We start from the raw sequence: 20,664 nt of genomic DNA, 5'->3' as shown, positions 1-20,664 counted from the left end.
GTGCAGGCCAGTACCACAACTGGACAGAGAAGGTACAACGTAATTTGGTCTTTGTAAAAAGTAGCTGTATATTGATTTTCATTCTTTTTGGCTGAAGCATAGTGGATTCAAGGAGGAAAAGAAAAAGAGCAGGGTGAAGGGGAGCTGTTGTGATAGTGGCTAGCAACTAGTGCTGAATGGAGCCGGGGCGCCCCAGGACTCTGGGTCACCGACTCCTTTAAGCCTCTCAAATAAATATCGAGTTCTACACAATACCAATTATTACTGACACGCGTCCAAGTGAAATGCAAGCAAAGTTTCAAACAAGGGGGGAAGATCACCATGGTAACGAGGGAAGGGGGCTTGGCTTCTCATACACATCAGCTAAGTAACAACACCATGTGGACACTGAGGGCATTACAGGCCCAAATAAATACACAAACAATAAATACTCCTTCCTTATTCAAGTAGAAACATGAAACTACTGTAGCATTGCACATTTGACACTATTCCACTGACTAAACACCATCAACTGTACATTAGTCTTCATTTTACACGCATAGCTCCACTTTGTGTGTGTGTTGGGAGTTACGTTGAAGTCCAAGTGGGAATTAGGGAGAAGGTGACGGATCACTGAAAGACAGGAAGAAAAGAAACTGCATTAATTCTCATGTCCCTCTTTAGATTAGTGCTGCACCATAAATGTCGGGACAAAGACATGTCAGGCCGATGGGAGGAATTACCGTATTTCCTTGAATTGCCGCCGGGGCGCTAATTAATTTAAAACCTCTTCTCACTCCGGCGCTTACCAAAGGCATGCGGTAAATTTAGGCCTGCGGGTATATACTATGCGCCTGCCTAGAATTACTAGCGGGTCAAACTCGTTTGGCAAAATAATTAGCGCATGCTTAGCATTACCCTGTCCTGGGTATGACGTTAAACTACATCCAGGCATGAGATGGGAGGTTGTGTGTGGGGTTAGTGAGTCCCAACTAACGTCTATAAAATGCACACAAAGAACCGTTTGCACCTTCTCTTGTGACTGGCGGGCGGTCAGGGCCATAAAGCTGAGCAGGTTCCTGGGTAAATGGAGCGCGGACAACCAACAGGACAGACTAAGTTCAACGGCCCAGTAAGGCAATTAGTCTAGGACAGGGGTGCCCATTACGTCGATCGCGAGCTACCAGTCGACCGCGGGGGGTGTGTCAGTCGATCTCCAGCCAGGCTTTTAAAAAAAATAGACCTAAAAATGAGTGATCATCAATCTTCACCAAGACGTCACTTAAATGACATTCACGGTACCGGAGGGTCTTGTGAGATGACGCTGGCTGCTGCAAGATCATTATTATGAAAATATGACCGAAAGGAAGGCGAGAAACACTTTTTATTTCAACAGACTCTCGCGCCGTACCTTCCGTCAAAACTCTAAAGGCCGACTGCCCATTTCCTATCTTCACAATAAAAGCCCTGCTTCATGCTGCCTGCGCTAACAAAATAAGAGTCTCGGAAAACTGGCGTGCACAAGCGATCCCTCAGAAAGCTGGCGTGCACATCACTTGTGCACGCCAGCTTTCCGAGACTCTTATTTTGTTAGCGCAGGCAGCATGAAGCAGGGCTTTTATTGTGAAGATAGGAAATGTGCAGTCGGCCTTTAGAGTTTTGACGGAAGTCTGTTGAAATAAAAAGTGTTTCTCGCCTTCCTCTCTGTCATTTTTTCATAATAATGAACTGGCAGCAGCCAGCGTCATCTCACAAGACCCTCGGGTGCCGTGAATGTCAATCAAGCAAGCTACGGAATTTGCCGCCAATGTTTTTCTTGTAAAGTGTATGGAAGCTGGATGAATTAGATGCCCAAAACCAACCACTTTCATGTGGTATTGTACAGAAAGGACAACTTTTTTTTCTCCTCCATTTGAAAATGTGGGCATTATCATCATTACTGTCTGATTCCAATCAATGCAAGTCATCAGAATCAGGTAATACACCAACTTATATTCTTGTCTCCGTGAAAGAAAGACATCTATATGTGTTACACATGCTTGTATTATCATTAAACACATTTAACTTGTTTACAATACAAAAATGTCTTCTTTCATAAATAAATAAATATAAATGATATATATAAATGAGGTAGATCCCCTCGAGTTGGTCAATTGAAAAGTAGCTCGCCTGCAGAAAAAGTGTGGGCACCCCTGGTCTAGGAGAAGGATCTCTGATATAAAATACCCCTTCCAACCTGCACCAAGCCAGCGTGGAAGGTGTAGGCTAATAACCAGCATGAAAAGTATGTCAAATGGCAGAAACATGCTGATGTTTTCGTCCAGCAGTGGACTGACAACGGCTGATGATGATAGCATTACCGCCGGCTAAGGATTAACGCCGGGTCAAACTCGTTTCGCAAAATATTATATTTATTAGCGCATGTCTAGAATTTCCGCCGGGTCAAACTCGTTTTGCCAAATAATTAGCATATGCCCTAAAATTTCCGCCGGGTCAAACTCGTCATGTCACGAGTGACACTTCACCTGTCATCATTTTCAAAATGGAGGAGGCTGATTTCAATCATTCTAAATCGCATAAAGGGAATAAGATTAAGAGCCATTCAGTAGGATTTAAGGTCCAAGCTATTGAATATGCTAAAAAGAACAGTAAGCAGCTATGTTTTATTAATATACCGTAGCTGCGTGTGTCAAATATGAGTCATTAAATTACTCCCGCCTCCTGGTGGTAGAGGGCGCTAGGCATCCTTCTTGCGACTATTCGGCTGCAGAAGAAGTGACAACAAGCAGCAAAAGTTTATTTTTTCCTTTCGCTTGCACTTTTAACATGGAGGATTACATATCTAAAATAAAACAGTTTTCTAACCTGGACTTTCAATCAAAGCAGGAGGTAATAAAGGAAGATCTCCATCGAGACAGAGAGACTTTTAAAACTGAATAAAGATAAGGAAGACTTCTATAAACAAGTTATCGATGCTTTTGATCAGAAGGAGCTGCGCATGGACTTCATTTATAAGTAAAGGTAAGACCATGAGGGGCATCTATTAAATGTGCTTTTGATGATGGTATCCTTACATCACACTCAAATTTATAAGCGGATGCTTGCCTTTACCGAATGCCTTTGATAAGCACCGGAGTGAGAAGAGGTTTTAAATTAATTAGCGCCCCGCCGGAAATTCAAAGAAATACGGTAATTACACAATATTTAAGTTAATAATTTGCGGATACATGAAGTAAAAAATTTTTTTTCTCCCAGAATAGAAAAAAAAAAAAAAATTCAGTAAGAAAAGTTACAGTACTTTATTGATACAAATAAAATGAAGTGGTAGGCCACATCCGGCCCCTGGGCCTTGAGTTTGACATTAGTGCGATAAACGTAAAAAACACACTCCAATTAGGCAAGACTACCCGGGCGGGGGTGTCCAAAGTGCGGCCCGAGGGCCATTTGCTAATTCATCAGCACATTCTAAAAATACAACAAAAAACAAAAAAAACATAAAATAGTGTTAAAAAAAACAAGCAAACAGTTGAAATGTAACAAGAGAAACTTGCAATGTTGACTCTAATAACACAAAGTTGCTGTTATTTTCTCTTTAAACGGTTGTTGTTTAAAGGGGAACATTATCAGCAGACCTATGTAAGCGTCAATATATACCTTGATGGTGCAGAAAAAAGACCATCTATTTTTTTAACCGATTTCCGAACTCTAAATGGGTGAATTTTGGCAAATTAAACGCCTTTCTGTTTATCGCTCTGGAGGCGATGACGTCAGAATGTGACGTCGCCGAGGTAACACACCCACCATTTTCATTTTCAACACTTTACAAACACCGGGTCTCAGCTCTGTTATTTTCCGTTTTTTTGACTATTTTTTGGAACCTTGGAGACATCATGCCTCGGCGCTGTGTTGTCGGAGGGTGTAACAACACTAACAGGGAGGGATTCAAGTTGCACCACTGGCCCCAAGATGCCAAAGTGTCTGCCATTGAATGTGTCTCCACATTTGACCGGCAGTGCTAAAGCAGACATGGCACAGAGATGTATGGATAACCTGCAGATGCATTTGCAACTATAAATTCAACGAAATCACAAAAGTGAGTTTTGTTGATGTTGACTTATGTGCTAATCAGACATATTTGGACTGCCAGTTAATCGATGCTAACATGCTACGCTAATCGACGCTAACATGCTATATACCGGCGGTGCTAAAGCAGGCATGCCACAGATATGTATGGATAACCTGTAGATGCATTTGCAACGATAGTCAACGAAATCAAAAAGGTGAGTTTTGTTGATTTTGACTGCCAGCTAATAGATGCTAACATGCTATGCTAATCGACGCTAACATGCTATTTACCGGCGGTGCTAAAGCAGACATGCCACAGATATGTATCGATAACCTGTAGATGCATTTGCAACAATAGTCAACGAAATCACAAAGGTGAGTTTTGTTGATGTTGACTGCCAGCTAATCGATGCTAACATGCTACGCTAACCGATGCTAACATGCTATTTACCGGCGGTGCTAAAGCAGACATGGCACAGAGATGTATGGATAACCTGCAAATGCATTTGCAACGATAGTCAACGAAATCACAAAGGTGAGTTTTGTTGATGTTGACTGCCAGCTAATCGATGCTAACATGCTACGCTAACCGATGCTAACATGCTATTTACCGGCGGTGCTAAAGCAGACATGGAACAGAGATGTATGGATAACCTGTAGATCTATTTGCAACTATATTACGTTTCCTTCCACCCACATTTAATGCGAAACAAACACTTACCAATCGACGGATTTAAGTTGCTCCAGTGTCAAAAGATGCGAAAGTCCTGATCATTTGGTCCGCACATTTTACCGGCGATGCTAACGCAGCTATTCGGCCATGCTATGGCTATGAATAGGATCAATAGCTATTCGCTCAATAGCTTCAGTTTCTTCTTCAATATTTTCATATTGAAACCATCTGTTTCAATACATGCGTAATCTGTTGAATCGCTTAAGTCGCTGAAATCCGAGTTTGAATCCGAGCTAATGACACTATATCTTGCTGTGGTATTCCCATTGTTTGTTTACATTGCCAGCACTGTGTGACGTCACAGGGAAATGGCCAGTGTCTTCGCAGAGAGCTGAAAATAAGGCACTTTAAAGCTTTATTTAGGGATATTCCGAGGCCGGTAAAATTTTGAAAAAATCTTCAAAAAATACAACAAGCCACTGGGAACTGATTTTTACTGTTTTTAACCCTTTTGAAATTGTGATAATGTTCCCCTTTAAAAAAATGACAATGACTCAAAATGAAGGTTGTTATGAATTGACATAATTACTTCATATCAAATACTCCACTTTTAATATGTTTTGATATGTATTTTGCTTGCCATATATACAAAAAAAAAAGTTAGTCGAGTGGCCGTTTTCATTGTTTTCAATGAGCTTTCCAGTTGGTCACATGCCAACTCACCTGGTCTACTCCCAGAAGTAGCGCAGGTACCAAATGGTTTCATTCTTCAGCTGAGGGCCAAACAGAGGGTTGGTCTGAGCGAGGATGGCTATCAACCAGCTGTGGACACGGAAACACACAAAATCTATATCACAATGTACATTGCGGCCTCCTCCAAGAACGATATATGTCGCCATGTATCGTTTCAGGCAGGGGTGTCCAAACTTTTTCCACACAGGGCCGAACACGGAAAAATGTAAGCATGCGGGGGCCATTCTGATATTTTTCATTTTCAAACCATAACAAAATTTATGGATTTTTTTTTTTTTTTAATCCTTAGTATGACTCCTGGGGAGCATAGAGGGTCTCAGTCACTAAAATGTTAAAAATAAGTCAAATTATTATTATTTTTAATTTAATGCTTACAGTAAATCTCTATATCAACTTCAGGTTGATATAAAGTAAAACAAATAAGGTTTTATGCCTTTTTTGTCGAAGACAGCTTTGTTTTTTATAGTAAAACTAAAATATGCAGTATTTAGATGGATAGATAGATAGATGGATGGATGGATGGATGGATGGATGGATAGTACTTTATTGATTCCTTCAGGAGAGTTCCTTTATTTAGCAATTAAAGCCCTCAAAGATCAATAATAGAGGACACCATTATCACAATTTTCTCACCGAAACCTGCCGGTTGACATGTGGTAGGGAACCATGTTCGCTTGACAGCTCTGTTCCATAGTAAAGCTTCACCGTCATCTTTAGGGAATGTAAACAAGGAAACACCGGCTGCGTTTGTGTTGCTAAAGGCGGCCGCAATACACCGCTTCCCACCTACATCTTTCTTCTTTGACGTCTCCATTATTAATTGAACAAATTGCAAAAGATTCAGCAACACAGATGTCCAGAATACTGTGTAATTATGCGATTAAAGCAGACGACTTATAGCTGGGATCGGGGCTGGAACAAAATGTCCGCTACAATCCAGGATACTTCGCGCGAAATTTAAAATTGCAATTTAGTAAACTAAAAAGGCCGTATCGGCATGTGTTGCAATGTTAGTATTTCATCATTGATATATAAACTATCAGACTGCGTGGTCGCTAGTAGTGGCTTTCAGTAGGCCTTTAAGGCGCACGCGTCGTAGTGTTTCTGTGCCGATCTTACGGAGGAGGTGGGATTTGCTGGTCGTACCTGAAAGTTGGAGGGGTGTGGCCACGGGTGGGGTGACCGCCAGTGTCTCTGAGGGAAGCCACGTTTCTCGAAGAAGCGAAGGCAGCCGTTGGGGCCGGGCTGAGATTTCCCCCCCCCCCCCCTCCACGGTGGAAGCATCCCACTTTCGGGGGCGGCCGGTCAGAGGAGGCAAGAGAGTCCGCAGCTGCCTCTTTGACAGGTGCACGAGGAACGACGCAAGCTCTCCGCTCATGTCTACGGTAAGAGCAGACTTATTACCACCATTTTCTCACCGAAACCTGCCGGTTGAAATGTGGTCGGGAACCATGTTCGCTTGACCGCTCTGTTCCATTGTAAAGCTTCACCGTCATCTTTAGGGAATGTAAATAAATGGGTTGTACTTGTATAGCGCTTTTCTACCTTCAAGGTACTCAAAGCGCTTTGACACTACTTCCACATTTACCCATTCACACACACATTCACACACTGATGGAGGGAGCTGCCATGCAAGGCGCTAACCAGCACCCATCAGGAGCAAGGGTGAAGTGTCTTGCTCAGGACACAACGGACATGACGAGGTTGGTACTAAAGGGGAATTGAACCAGGGACCGTCAGGTTGCGCACGGCCACTCTATCGCTGCGCCACGCTGTGTTTGTGTTGCTAAAGGCGGCCACAATAGACCGCTTCCCACCTACATCTTTCTTCTTTGACGTCTCCATTATTAATTGAACAAATTGCAAAAGATTCAGCAACACAGATGTCCAGAATACTGTGTAATTATGCGGTTAAAGCAGACGACTTATAGCTGGGATCGGGGCTGGAACAATATGTCCGCTACAATCTGTGACGTTACGCGTACGCGTCATCATACCGCGACGTTTTCAACAGGATACTTCGCGCAATTGCAATTTAGTAAACTAAAAAGGCCGTATCGTCATGTCTTGCAATGTTAATATTTCATCATTGATATATAAACTATCAGACTGCGTGGTCGGTAGTAGTGGCTTTCAGTAGGACTTTAAGGCGCCCGTGTCGTGGTGTTTCTGTGACGATCTTACGGAGGAGGTGGGATTTGCTGGTCTGTGTCTTTCGGGAGAGTTCCAGTGTGGGTGCTTCTCGTCCGATGCCAGCGAGGACGGGCAGTTGGTTTACCGGGGTCCCTCGCAGGCACCCAGGGACAGTCCACAGGGCGCTATTGAGGGCGACGTCCAACTTCTTTACCCGGGGACTACGGCACCAAACCGGGGCACAGTACTCGGCGGCTGAGAACACCAGGGCCAGCGTGGACATGTGCAGCCGGCTAGGGCGGCGTATCAGGGGGCACGGGCACTTGTCTTTGCCTTGGCACTGTCCGGGTGTTGTTGGAATGTCAGTGTTGTGTCAAGCTTCACACCGAGGTAAGTAGGCACGGGCTGGGACTGTAAGCGGGCATTATCCACCATGATGTTCACCTCACAGGCTGCTTCCATGTTGTCGAGGTGGAACGTTGAAGACGTCGTCTTACGCGCTGGAGATGGTCTCCTGTTGGCCCCAAAATGGACTGGACTCTCACAATTATGTTCGATCCACTATGGACTGGACTCTCACTATCATGTTAAATCCACTACGGACTGGACTCTCACTATTATGTTAGATCCACTATGGACTGGACTCTCACTATTATGTTAGATCCACTATGGACTGGACTCTCACTATTATGTTAGATCCACTATGGACTGGACTCTCACTATCATGTTAAATCCACTACGGACTGGACTCTCACTATTATGTTAGATCCAGTATGGACTGGACTCTCGCTATTATGTTAGATCCACTATGGACTGGACTCCCACTATTATGTTAGATCCACTATGGACTGGACTCTCAATATTATGTTAGATCCACTATGCACTCGACTCTCACTATCATGTTAAATCCACTACGGACTGGACTCTCACTATTATGTTAGATCCACTATGGACTGGACTCTCGCTATTATGTTAGATCCACTATGGACTGGACTCCCACTATTATGTTAGATCCACTATGGACTGGACTCTCAATATTATGTTAGATCCACTACGGACTGGACTCTCACTATTATGTTAGATCCACTACGGACTGGACTCTCACTATTATGTTAGATCCACTATGGACTGGACTCTCACTATTATGTTGGATCCACTATGGACTAGACTCTCACTATTATGTTAGATCCACTATGGACTGGACTCTCACTATTATGTTCGATCCACTATGGACTGGACTCTCACTATTTGTTAGATCCACTATGGACTGGACTCTCACTATTATGTTAAATCCACTACGGACTGGACTCTCACTATTATGTTAGATCCACTATGGACTGGACTCTCACTATTATGTTAGATCCACTATGGACTGGACTCTCACTATTATGTTAGATTCACTATGGACTGGACTCTCACTATTATGTTAGATCCACTATGGACTGGACTCTCACTATTATGTTAGATTCACTATGGACTTGACTCTCACTATTATGTTAGATCCACTATGGACTGGACTCTCAATATTATGTTAGATCCACTATGCACTGGACTCTCACTATCATGTTAAATCCACTACGGACTGGACTCTCACTATTATGTTAGATCCACTATGGACTGGACTCTCGCTATTATGTTAGATCCACTATGGACTGGACTCTCACTATTATGTTAGATCCACTATGGACTAGACTCTCACTATTATGTTAGATCCACTATGGACTGGACTCTCACTATTATGTTCGATCCACTATGGACTGGACTCTCACTATTTGTTAGATCCACTATGGACTGGACTCTCACTATTATGTTAAATCCACTACGGACTGGACTCTCACTATTATGTTAGATCCACTATGGACTGGACTCTCACTATTATGTTAGATCCACTATGGACTGGACTCTCACTATTATGTTAGATCCACTATGGACTGGACTCTCAATATTATTTTAGATCCACTATGCACTGGACTCTCACTATCATGTTAAATCCACTACGGACTGGACTCTCACTATTATGTTAGATCCACTATGGACTGGACTCTCGCTATTATGTTAGATCCACTATGGACTGGACTCTCACTATTATGTTAGATCCACTATGGACTAGACTCTCACTATTATGTTAGATCCACTATGGACTGGACTTTCACTATTATGTTCGATCCACTATGGACTGGACTCTCACTATTTGTTAGATTCACTATGGACTGGACTCTCACTATTATGTTAGATCCACTATGGACTGGACTCTCACTATTATGTTAGATTCACTATGGACTTGACTCTCACTATTATGTTAGATCCACTATGGACTGGACTCTCACTATTATGTTAGATCCACTATGGACTGGACTCTCACTATTATGTTAGATCCACTATGGACTGGACTCTCACTATTATGTTAGATCCACTATGGATTGGACTCTCACTATTATGTTAGATCCACTATGGACTGGACTCTCACTATTATGTTAGATTCACTATGGACTTGACTCTCACTATTATGTTAGAGCAAGGGTCACCAACCTTTTTGAAACCAAGAGCTACTTCGTGGGTACTGATTAATGAGAAGGGCTACCAGTTTGATACACACTTAAATAAATTGCCAGAAATAGCCAATTTGCTCAATTTACCTTTAATAAATAAATCTATATATATAAAAATGGTTATTTCTGTCTGTCATTCTGTCGTACATTTTTTTTCCTTTTACGGAAGTTTTTTTTGTAGAGAATAAATGATGAAAAAAACACTTAATTGAACGGTTTAAAAGAGGAGAAAACATGAAAAAAATTAAAATTAAATATTGAAACAGTTTATCTTCAATTTCAACTCTTTAAAATTCAAAATTCAACCGAAAAAAGTTAAGAGAAAAACCAGCTAATTGGAATCTTTTTGAAAAATTTTAAAAAATAATTTATGGAACATCGTTAGGAATTTTTCCTGATTAAGATTAATTTTAGAATTTTGATGACATGTTTTAAATAGGTTAAAATCCAATCTGCACTTTGTTAGAATATATAAAAAAATTGGACCAAGCTATATTTCAAACAAAGACAAATCATTATTTCTTCTAGATTTTCCAGAACAAAAATTTTAAAAGAAATTCAAAAGACTTTGAAATAAGATTTAAATTTGATTCTACAGATTTTCTAGATTTGCCAGAATAATTTTAATCATAATAAGTATGAAAAAATATTTCACAAATGTTCTTCATCGAAAAAACAGAAGCTAAACTGAAAAGTTAAATTAAAATGTATTTATTATTCTTTACAATAATAAAAATAAAAATTACTTGAACATTGATTTAAATTGTCAGGGAAGAAGAGTTAGGAATTTAAAAAGTCAAAAGGTATATGTGTTTAAAAATCCTAAAATAATTTTTAAGGTTGTATTTTTTCTTTAAAATTGTCTTTCTGAAAGTTATAAGAAGCAAAGTGAAATAATAAATGAATTCATTTAAACAAGTGAAGACCAAGCCTTTAAAATGTTGTCTTGGATTTTCAAATTCTATTTGAGTTTTGTCTCTCTTAGAATTAAAAATGTCGAGCAAAGCGAGACCAGCTTGCTGGTAAATAAATACAATTTAAAAAATAGAGGCAGCTCACTGGTAAGTGCTGCTATTTGAGCTATTTTTAGAACAGGCCAGCGGGCGACTCATCTGGTCCTTACGGGCTAAAGAATAATAAATACATTTTAATTTAATTCTTCATTTTAGCTACTGTTTTTTCGACGAAGAATATTTGTGAAATATTTCTTCAAACTTATTATTATTACAATTTTAAATAATTATTCTGGCAAATGTAGAAAATCTGTAGAATCAAATTTAAATATTATTTCAAAGTCTTTTGAATTTCTTTAAAAAAAATTGTTCTGGAAAATCTAGAAGAAATAATGATTGGTCTTTGTTAGAAATAAAGCTAGGTCCAATTTGTTATATATTCTAAGAAAGTGCAGATTGGATTTTAACCTATTTAAAACATGTCATCAAAATTCTAAAATTAATCTTAATCGGGAAAAATTACTAATGATGCTCCATAAATTATTTTTTTAATTATTTCAAAAAGATTCAAATTAGCTAGTTTTTTTCTTCTTTTTTTAGGTTGAATTTTGATTTTTAAAGAGTCGAAATTGAAGATAAACTATGTTTCAAATTTTAATTTTCATTTTTTTTGTGTTTTTCCTCTTTTAAACCATTCAATTAAGTGTTTTTTCATCATTTATTCTCTACAAAAAAAAACTTACGTAGAAGGAAAAAAAAATGTACGACAGAATGACAGACAGAAATACCCATTACTTATTTTTTTATATTTATCTGTTTCTATATATATTGATTGTGAGAAATCATTAAAGGGGAACATTATCAGCAGACCTATGTAAGCGTCAATATATACCTTGATGGTGCAGAAAAAAGACCATCTATTTTTTTAACCGATTTCCGAACTCTAAATGGGTGAATTTTGGCGAATTAAATGCCTTTCTGTTTATCGCACTGGATACGATGACGTCAGAATGTGACGTCGCCGAGGTAATACAGCCGCCATTTTCATTTTCAACACATTACAAACACCGGGTCTCAGCTCTGTTATTTTCCGTTTTTTTGACTATTTTTTGGAACTTTGGAGACATCATGCCTCGACGGTGTGTTGTCGGAGGGTGTAACAACACTAACAGGGAGGGATTCAAGTTGCACCACTGGCCCGAAGATGCCAAAGTGCCCGCCGCCAGACCCCCATTGAAAGTGCCCAAGTGTCTCCACATTTGACCGGCGATGACAGACATGGCACAGAGATGTATGGATAACCTGCAGATGCATTTGCAACTATAAATTCAACAAAATCACAAAAGTGAGTTTTGTTGATGTTGACTTATGTGCTAATCAGACATATTTGGTTGCGGCGTGACTGCCAGCTAATCGATGCTAACATGCTGCAGTAATCGACGCTAACATGCTATTTACCGGCAGTGCTAAAGCAGACATGGCACAGAGATGTATGGATAACCTGAAAATTAAATATTGAAACATACTTTATCTTAAATTTCGACTCTTTAAAATTCAAAATTCAACCGAAAAAAATGAAGAGAAAAACTAGCTAATTGGAATCTTTTTGAAAAAATTAAAAAAATAATTTATGGAACATCATTTGTAAATTTTCCTGATTAAGATTAATTTTACAATTTTGATGACATGTTTTAAATAGGTTAAAATCCAATCTGCACCTTGTTAGAATATATAACAAATAGGACCAAGCTATATTTCTATCAAAGACAAATCATTATTTCTTCTAGATATTCCAGAACAAACATTTTAAAAGAAATTCAAAAGACTTTGAAATAAGATTTAAATTGGATTCTGCAGATACATTTGCAACTATAAAGTCAACAAAATCCCAAAGGTGAGTTTTGTTGATGTTGACTGCAAGCTAATCGATGCTAACATGCTACGCTAATCGATGCTAACATGCTATTTACCGGCGGTGCTAAAGCAGACATGGCACAGAGATGTATGGATAACCTGCAAATTTTTTGGAACAATAGTCAACGAAATCACAAGGGTGAGTTTTGTTGATGTAGACTCCCAGCTATTCGATGCTAACATGCTTCGCTAATCGATGCTAACATGCTATTTACCGGCGGTGCTAAAGCAGACATGGCACAGAGATGTATGGATAACCTGCAGATGCATTTGCAACTATATTACGTTTACTTCCACCCACGTTTAATGCGAAACAAACACTTACCAATCGAAGGATTTAAGTTGCTCCAGTGTCACGAGATGCGAAAGTCCCGATCGTTTGGTCCGCACATTTTACCGGCGATGCTAACGCAGCTATTCGGCCATGCTATGGCTATGAATAGCGTCAATAGCTATTCGCTCAAAAGCTTCAGTTTCTTCTTCAATACTTTCATACGCCAACCATCCATTTCAATACATGCGTAATTTGTTAAATCGCATAAGTCGCTGAAATCCGAGTCTGAATCCGAGCTAATGTCGCTATATCATGCTGTGGTATTCGCCGTTGTTTGTTTAGATTGGCAGCACTGTGTGACGTCACAGGGAAACGGATAGTCGCATCGCAAATAGCGGAAATCAAGCACTTTATAGCTTTTTTTTGGGATATTCGGGGACCGGTAAAATTTTGAAAAAAACTTCCAAAAAATACAACAGGCCACTGGGAACTGATTTTTATTGTTTTTAACCCTTTTGAAATTGTGATAATGTTCCCCCTTAAGATGATCAGTGTTTCCACAAAGATAAATATCATTAATTATTAATAATAACATAAAGTTAAAGGTAAATTGAGCAAATTGGCTATTTCTGGCAATTTATTTAAGTGTGTATCAAACTGGTAGCCCTTGGCATTAATCAGTACCCAAGAAGTAGCTCTTGGTTTCAAAAAGGTTGGTGACCCCTGCTCTGACTACTAGGCCACGGAGTTGGTTGTTGCCCCCTGTGGCGTGGCGGGAGTACTGCATACACTAGTTTGAATGGTTTCATCGAGCCTATCGGTGGAGTTATCACCCCTGGTGACTACTGACGTCTTACACACAAAAGAACAGCGTCGGAAAAGATGACACTCTGACGAAGGAGGGTTAGCACTTACAAGAGGTAGCAGCAGACGGCGGTGAGGATCAAACTGGTGACGATGACGCTGGTGGAGACAAAAAGAGGAACGTAAGAAGAAGAGTGACGACAACAAGGGGGAAAAAAAATAAATCACTCTTACAACTACGACCGACTACTTCCTGGTTCGTGCAGGTTTATTCTGGTCCGTGTCAGCAACTTCACAGTGTAATACTTGAGTTACCGTACCGTACGTCTGGGCCCGTAACTCATTATGTTGACCTCCAAATTATCGCCCATAAAAATGACAGCATTATTTTCAGACCAAATGAAGCACTTATGTCATGACAATACTGTGTCTTAGTTGTTTGTATTCAATGTGAATACTGTATCTTAGTAGTTTGTGTTAAATGTGAATACTGTCTCTTACAAGTTTGTGTTAAATGTGAATACTACATCTTAGTTGTTTATATTCAATGTGAATACCGTCTCTTAGTAGTTTATGTTCAATGTGAATACTGTGTCTTAGTAGTTAATGTTCAATGTGAATACTGTATCTTAGTTTATGTTCAACATGAATACTGTATCTCAGTAGTTTATATTCAATGTGAATACTGTCTTTTAGTAGTTTAAATTCAATGTGACTACTGTATCTCAGTAGTTTATATTCAATGTATTTACTGTATCTTAGTAGTTTATGTTCAATGTGAATACTGTATCTTAGTAGTTTATATTCAATGTGAATATAGTATCTTAGTAGTTTATATTCAATGTATTTACTGTAGCTTAGTAGTTTATATTCAATGTGAATACTGTATCTTTAGTTGTTTATATTCAATATGAATACTGTATCTTAGTAGTTTATTTTCAATGTGAATACTGTGTCTTAGTAGTTTATCTTCAATGTGAATACTGTATCTTAGTTTATGTTCAATGTGAATACTGTATCTCAGTAGTTTATATTCAATGTGAATACTGTCTTTTAGTAGTTTAAATTCAATGTGAATACTGTATCGTAGTAATTTATATTCAATGTATTTACTGCATCTTAGTAGTTTATGTTCAATGTGAATACTGTATCCTAGTAGTTTATATTCAATGTGAATACTGTATCTTAGTAGTTTATATTCAATGTGAATACTGTATCTTAGTAGTTTATGTTCAATGTGAATACTGTGTCTTAGTTTATCTTCAATGTGAATACTGTATCTTAGTTTATGTTCAATGTGAATACTGTATCTCAGTAGTTTATATTCAATGTGAATACTGTCTTTTAGTAGTTTAAATTCAATGTGAATACTGTATCTTAGTTTATGTTCAATGTGAATACTGTATCTCAGTAGTTTATATTCAATGTGAATACTGTCTTTTAGTAGTTTAAATTCAATGTGAATACAGTATCTTAGTAGTTTATATTCAATGTATTTACTGTATCTTAGTAGTTTATGTTCAATGTGAATACTGTATCTTAGTAGTTTATATTCAATGTGAATATTGTATCTTAGTAGTTTATATTCAATGTATTTACTGTAGCTTAGTAGTTTATGTTCAATGTGAATACTGTATCTTTAGTTGTTTATATTCAATGTGAATCCTGTATCTTAGTAGTTTATGTTCAATGTGAATACTGTGTCTTAGTAATTTATGTTCAATGTGAATACTGTATCTTAGTTTATGTTCAATGTGAATACTGGACCTCAGTAGTTTATATTCAATGTGAATACTGTCTTTTAGTAGTTTAAATTCAATGTGAATACTGTATCTTAGTAGTTTATATTCAATGTATTGACTGTATCTTAGTAGTTTATGTTCAATGTGAATACTGTATCTTAGTACTTTATATTCAATGTGAATACTGTATCTTAGTAGTTTATATTCAATGTATTTACTGTAGCTTAGTAGTTTATGTTCAATGTGAATACTGTATCTTAGTAATTTATGTTCAATGTGAATACTGTATCTTAGTAGTTTATATTCAATGTGAATATTGTGTCTTTGTAGATTATATTCAATGTATTTACTGTAGCTTAATAGTTTATGTTCAATGTGAATACTGTATCTTAGTAGTTTATATTCAATGTGAATACTGTCTTTTAGTAGTTTAAATTCAATGTGAATACTGTATCTTATTAATTTATATTCAATGTATTTACTGCATCTTAGTAGTTTATGTTCAATGTGAATACTGTATCTTAGTAGTTTATATTCAATGCATTTACTGTATCTTAGTAATTTATGTTCAATGTGAATACTGTATCTTAGTAATTTATATTCAAAGTGAATACTGTATCTTAGTAGTTAATATTCAATACGAATACTGTATCTTAGTTTTTTTATGTTTAATGTGAATATTTTATCTTAGTAGTTTATGTTCAATGTGAAAACTGTATCTTCGTAGTTTATGTTCAATGTGAACACTGTATTTTAGTAGTTTGTGTTCAATGTGAATACTGTATATTAGTAGTTTATGTTCAATGTGAATACTGTATCTTAGTAGTTTGTTTAATGAGAATATTGTACCTTAGTTGTTTATGTTCAATGTGATTACTGTCTCTTAGTAGTTTATAGTCAATGTGAATACTGTACATTAGTTCTGTATGTTTAACATTAATATGGTATCTTAGTATTTTATGTTCAATGTGAGTTTGGTATCTTAGTATTTTATGTTCAATGTAAATACTGTATCTTAGTTGTTTATGTTCAATGTGAATACAGTATCTTAGTAGTTTGTGTTCAACGTGAATACTGTATCTTAGTAGTTTAGACAGTTATGCGTTTCTACAATTTTAGATTGGTGTATGACGGCTTTTAATGGGGAAAGACGTTAATGACTCTTGTTTTCATGTTAGCATTTGAGCTAGCAAGTCCATAATTTAATTAAACTGCGGGTATCAATCCCAGTTTTTCAATCATTTTACTTGAATACGGTAATACTAACCGTCGGGACTTTTACAGCTGTTATCATTACTACAAATGTTATGCAAACATTCCGTGAGGAGGGGGAAAAACAACATTGAGCATCAACACAACAAAACTTATCAGCAGCCTGAAATGTCAGGATATACCTGATACTACTGGTGGTTGCCCACATACGCGGTCCTCTCCAAGGTTTCTCATAGTCATCATTGTCACCGTCACCGACGTCCCACTGGGGTGAGTTTTTCCTTGCCCTTATGTATGCTCTACCGAGGATGTCGTTGTGGTTTGTGCAGCCCTTTGAGACAATTGTGATTTAGGGCTCTATAAATAAACATTGATTGATTGATTGATTGACTGTATTTGTTATTATCATATTGTTCTTTTTTGTCTTTCTGTGCTTGACTGAGTTGTCTTCAGAAAAAGAGGAAGGAAGGAAAATAAGGTCATTTGATGAAAGTTAAAGGCCTACTGAAAGCCACTACTACAGATCACGCAGTCTGATAGTTTATAAATATTAACATTTCAACACATGCCAATACGGCCTTTTTAGTTCACTAAATTCCAATTTTAAACTTCCAGCGGAGGTTCTTGTTGAAAACGTCGCAAAAGGATGACGCGTGTTTGTGACGTCTCGGGTTGTAGCGGACATATTAGCCCAGCATCACACACGGCTAAAAGTAGTCTCTTTTCATCGCAGAATTACACAGCATTTTGGATAATCTGTGTTGCTGAATCTTTTGCGATTTGTTCAATTAATAACGGAGACGTCAAAGAAGAACGCTGTTGGTGGAAAGCGGTAGATTGCAGCTGCCTTTAGCACCGAAACACAGTTTATTTGTTTGTTGTGGAGCTTTAACACACAGCGGCCAAGCGAACATGTTTCTCTAAGTCAACCAGCAAGTTTTTGGATGGGGAAAATGGTGATATTAAGTCAGCTCTTACCGCAGACATCAGTTGTTCAGTATGTGTCCTCCTGCAGCAGCTGTCAAAAAGGCTGCTGTGATCTTGGCTCTTCCATTGGCTTCTCTCAGAGACACTGGCGTTCACCGCAGCCATCCGACTTTCAGGTATGACTTTATAATCTCACTAAAATACTATTAATACAATAAGCAGATAAGGGATTGTCCAGAATTATCCTAGTAAATGTGTCTAATTACATCTGAAACGCTAACACTGCCGTCGCCTTTTTTTTTTTTTTTTTTTAGTGCCTCACTCTAAATTTCCTCATCCACGAATCTTTCATCCTCACTCAAATTAATGGGGAAAATCGTCGCTATCTCGGTCCGAATAGCTCTTGCTGCTGGAGGCTATGATTATAACCCGTGACATAACGCGCATATCGTCTGCTACTTCCGGTACAGGCAAGGCTTTTTTATTAGCGACCAAAAGTTTTGAACTTTATCGTCGATGTTCTCTATTAAATCCTTTCAGCAAAAATATGGAAATATCGCAAAAATGATCAAGTATGACACATAGAATGGACCTGCTATCCCCGTTTATATAAGAAAATCTCATTTCAGTAGGCCTTTAAGTACATAAAGCTGGTAAACAACATGGAAGGAAGGATTAGCGCGGTTGATAGAGTGGCCGTGCCAGCAACTTGAGGGTTCCAGGTTCGATCCCCGCTTCCGCCATCCTAGTCACTGCCGTTGTGTCCTTGGGCAAGGCACTTTACCCACCTGCTCCCAGTGCCGCCCACACTGGTTTGAATGTAAAAACTAAATATCGGGTTTCACTATGTAAAGGGCTTTGAGTCACTAGAGAAAAAGCGCTATATAAATATTATTCACTTCACTTCATTTAAGGTAGGGAGGATGGATGGAAGGAAGGATGAGCAGAAGAGAGATACAGAATGTTGCACACATGAGTTAGTAATTAATGATTGGTGTAAGATAAATATAAAAAAATATATATAAAAAAGAAAACAAGATTGTTGAAAACGGCCACATGATGACGTCATCACGGCTAGCACACTTACCCTCGATTCGGCCCTTTTGGCACTAAAAAGGGAGCCACGACCCCCACCAGCGCCCACAGCGTGGTGAAGCAGATCATCGGCAAGGCGAAGGAGTGATAAACCATGATTGTTGTCCCACAAAAAGATGACTTTATCGAGAAAGTGTTGTCAATTCGCGACGCTGGAGTAGCATCGGTGGCGGCTGCTGAGCTAGCTTGTCGACGTCACTACTGTCCCGCCTACTAAGCCCAGGCGTCCTGTGATTGGTTGACATGAAACAAGCACATGTTTGTGATTGGTCGAGCCGGCTGCCATTCAGTGTTAAAATGAGCAGAATAATCGTTTAATCCGCATTATAATGATGATGTATGTATTTACATTTCAATTTTAAACATTATTTTACAGTTTGCTGTCAAAGTGTGTTGATTTTATGACATTTATTACTATTGGAATTGTATATGCTCAAAGAGATGTGACGTTTGCGAACGTTTTAAGCCTTTTTTAACGGCTATTTTGAGTCAACGATGAGAATCGATTTGCGAAAGGAACACTTATATATATATATATATATATATATATATATATATATATATATATATATATATATATATACTTTTTTGTAAAAAATATTTTCACATTTTGTTTTATTGTTCTGAAGTGTAAAGTATTTCACGTGTCCTATGTACTGATTTTTCATCTAATTTTATTTAAATTTTTTACAAACACATACACATTTTATTCTTACTTATTATGTATTTTCTCTGTATTGTTAAAATGCTGTTATGCTAGACCACAGGCGTCAAACTCAAGGCCCCGGGGGCCAAATGTGTCCCGCCACTTCATTTTATTTGGTCCTGGAAAGCCTGGAAATAATATGTGTCAATAAATTACTGTAACTTTTCTTACTAAATGTATTATTTATTTCTATTTCGGGAGAAAAAAAATATATGTACTCCATGTAACGACAAATTATGTCAACTTAAATATTGTCTAATTAGGCAAAAATATATTATCAAACATTCAAACCAATTAAAAAATAGAAATAAATACTAATAATAATGATATAAAGTAAGTTGTCCATCAAATTGTGCATTGTAAAATATTTTATGGTAAAATAGTGAAATTTACTGTGGTTTTTGCAGCATTTTTCTCTAAATGGAAATAACTGGGTTTTTTTGTTTACTGTATAGTAAACTGTGGTGCAGTTTTGGCATTTACAGTAATACAACAAAAAATCTACAGTTGTTGATTTGCGGTAAAAAAAAAAAAAACAGCAGAAAAACAACAACTGGCAGCTCAGGGGCCAAATTTTTACTGTAAAATTGCATTTTTTTATATACAGTAAAAAAATGTCAATTTTACAGTAAAATTCTGGCAACTGAGCTACATATTTTTATTTTTATTTTTTTACAATAAAAACTGCAGTGCTGTTTTTCCATTGACAGTATTATACACTAAATTTTGAGGGGAAATTATTGCAAATTACCCAATTTTTTTTTTTTACATTTTACCTTAAAATGTTTTCACACAACCATAACACATGAGTGGAAGAAAGGTATTTGTGTTATCATTCACATTTTCTGCAGAATGGCCAAGAAATCATACATTCTCCCAGTGTAT

The 20,664-nt window shown here is 37.8% G+C and overlaps 1 protein-coding gene across 1 annotated transcript in view; it reads right to left on the bottom strand.

The window, feature by feature from the left end:
- atpv0e2 (ATPase H+ transporting V0 subunit e2) overlaps window positions 1–19,276 on the bottom strand; it is a 19,454-nt gene extending 178 nt beyond the window's left edge. The window contains exons 1-4 of the mRNA XM_061914862.1: window positions 19,066–19,276; window positions 14,209–14,256; window positions 5,441–5,539; window positions 1–612 (exon numbers count right to left, since the gene is read on the bottom strand). The exon at window positions 1–612 is cut by the window's left edge and continues 178 nt beyond it. Of these exons, the coding sequence (XP_061770846.1) occupies window positions 5,446–5,539; window positions 14,209–14,256; window positions 19,066–19,169 (246 nt within the window). The 5' untranslated portion in view covers window positions 19,170–19,276 and the 3' untranslated portion in view covers window positions 1–612; window positions 5,441–5,445. The remainder of the gene's footprint in view (window positions 613–5,440; window positions 5,540–14,208; window positions 14,257–19,065) is intronic.
- Between the last annotated feature and the right edge of the window lie 1,388 nt (window positions 19,277–20,664).

This window comes from Nerophis ophidion, linkage group LG01 (genome assembly GCF_033978795.1).
Source record: "Nerophis ophidion isolate RoL-2023_Sa linkage group LG01, RoL_Noph_v1.0, whole genome shotgun sequence".
In the NCBI taxonomy this organism is placed as follows: domain Eukaryota; kingdom Metazoa; phylum Chordata; class Actinopteri; order Syngnathiformes; family Syngnathidae; genus Nerophis; species Nerophis ophidion.
The sequence above is the reverse complement of the archived record's forward strand: the minus strand, read 5'-3'. Positions and strand labels throughout refer to the sequence as shown.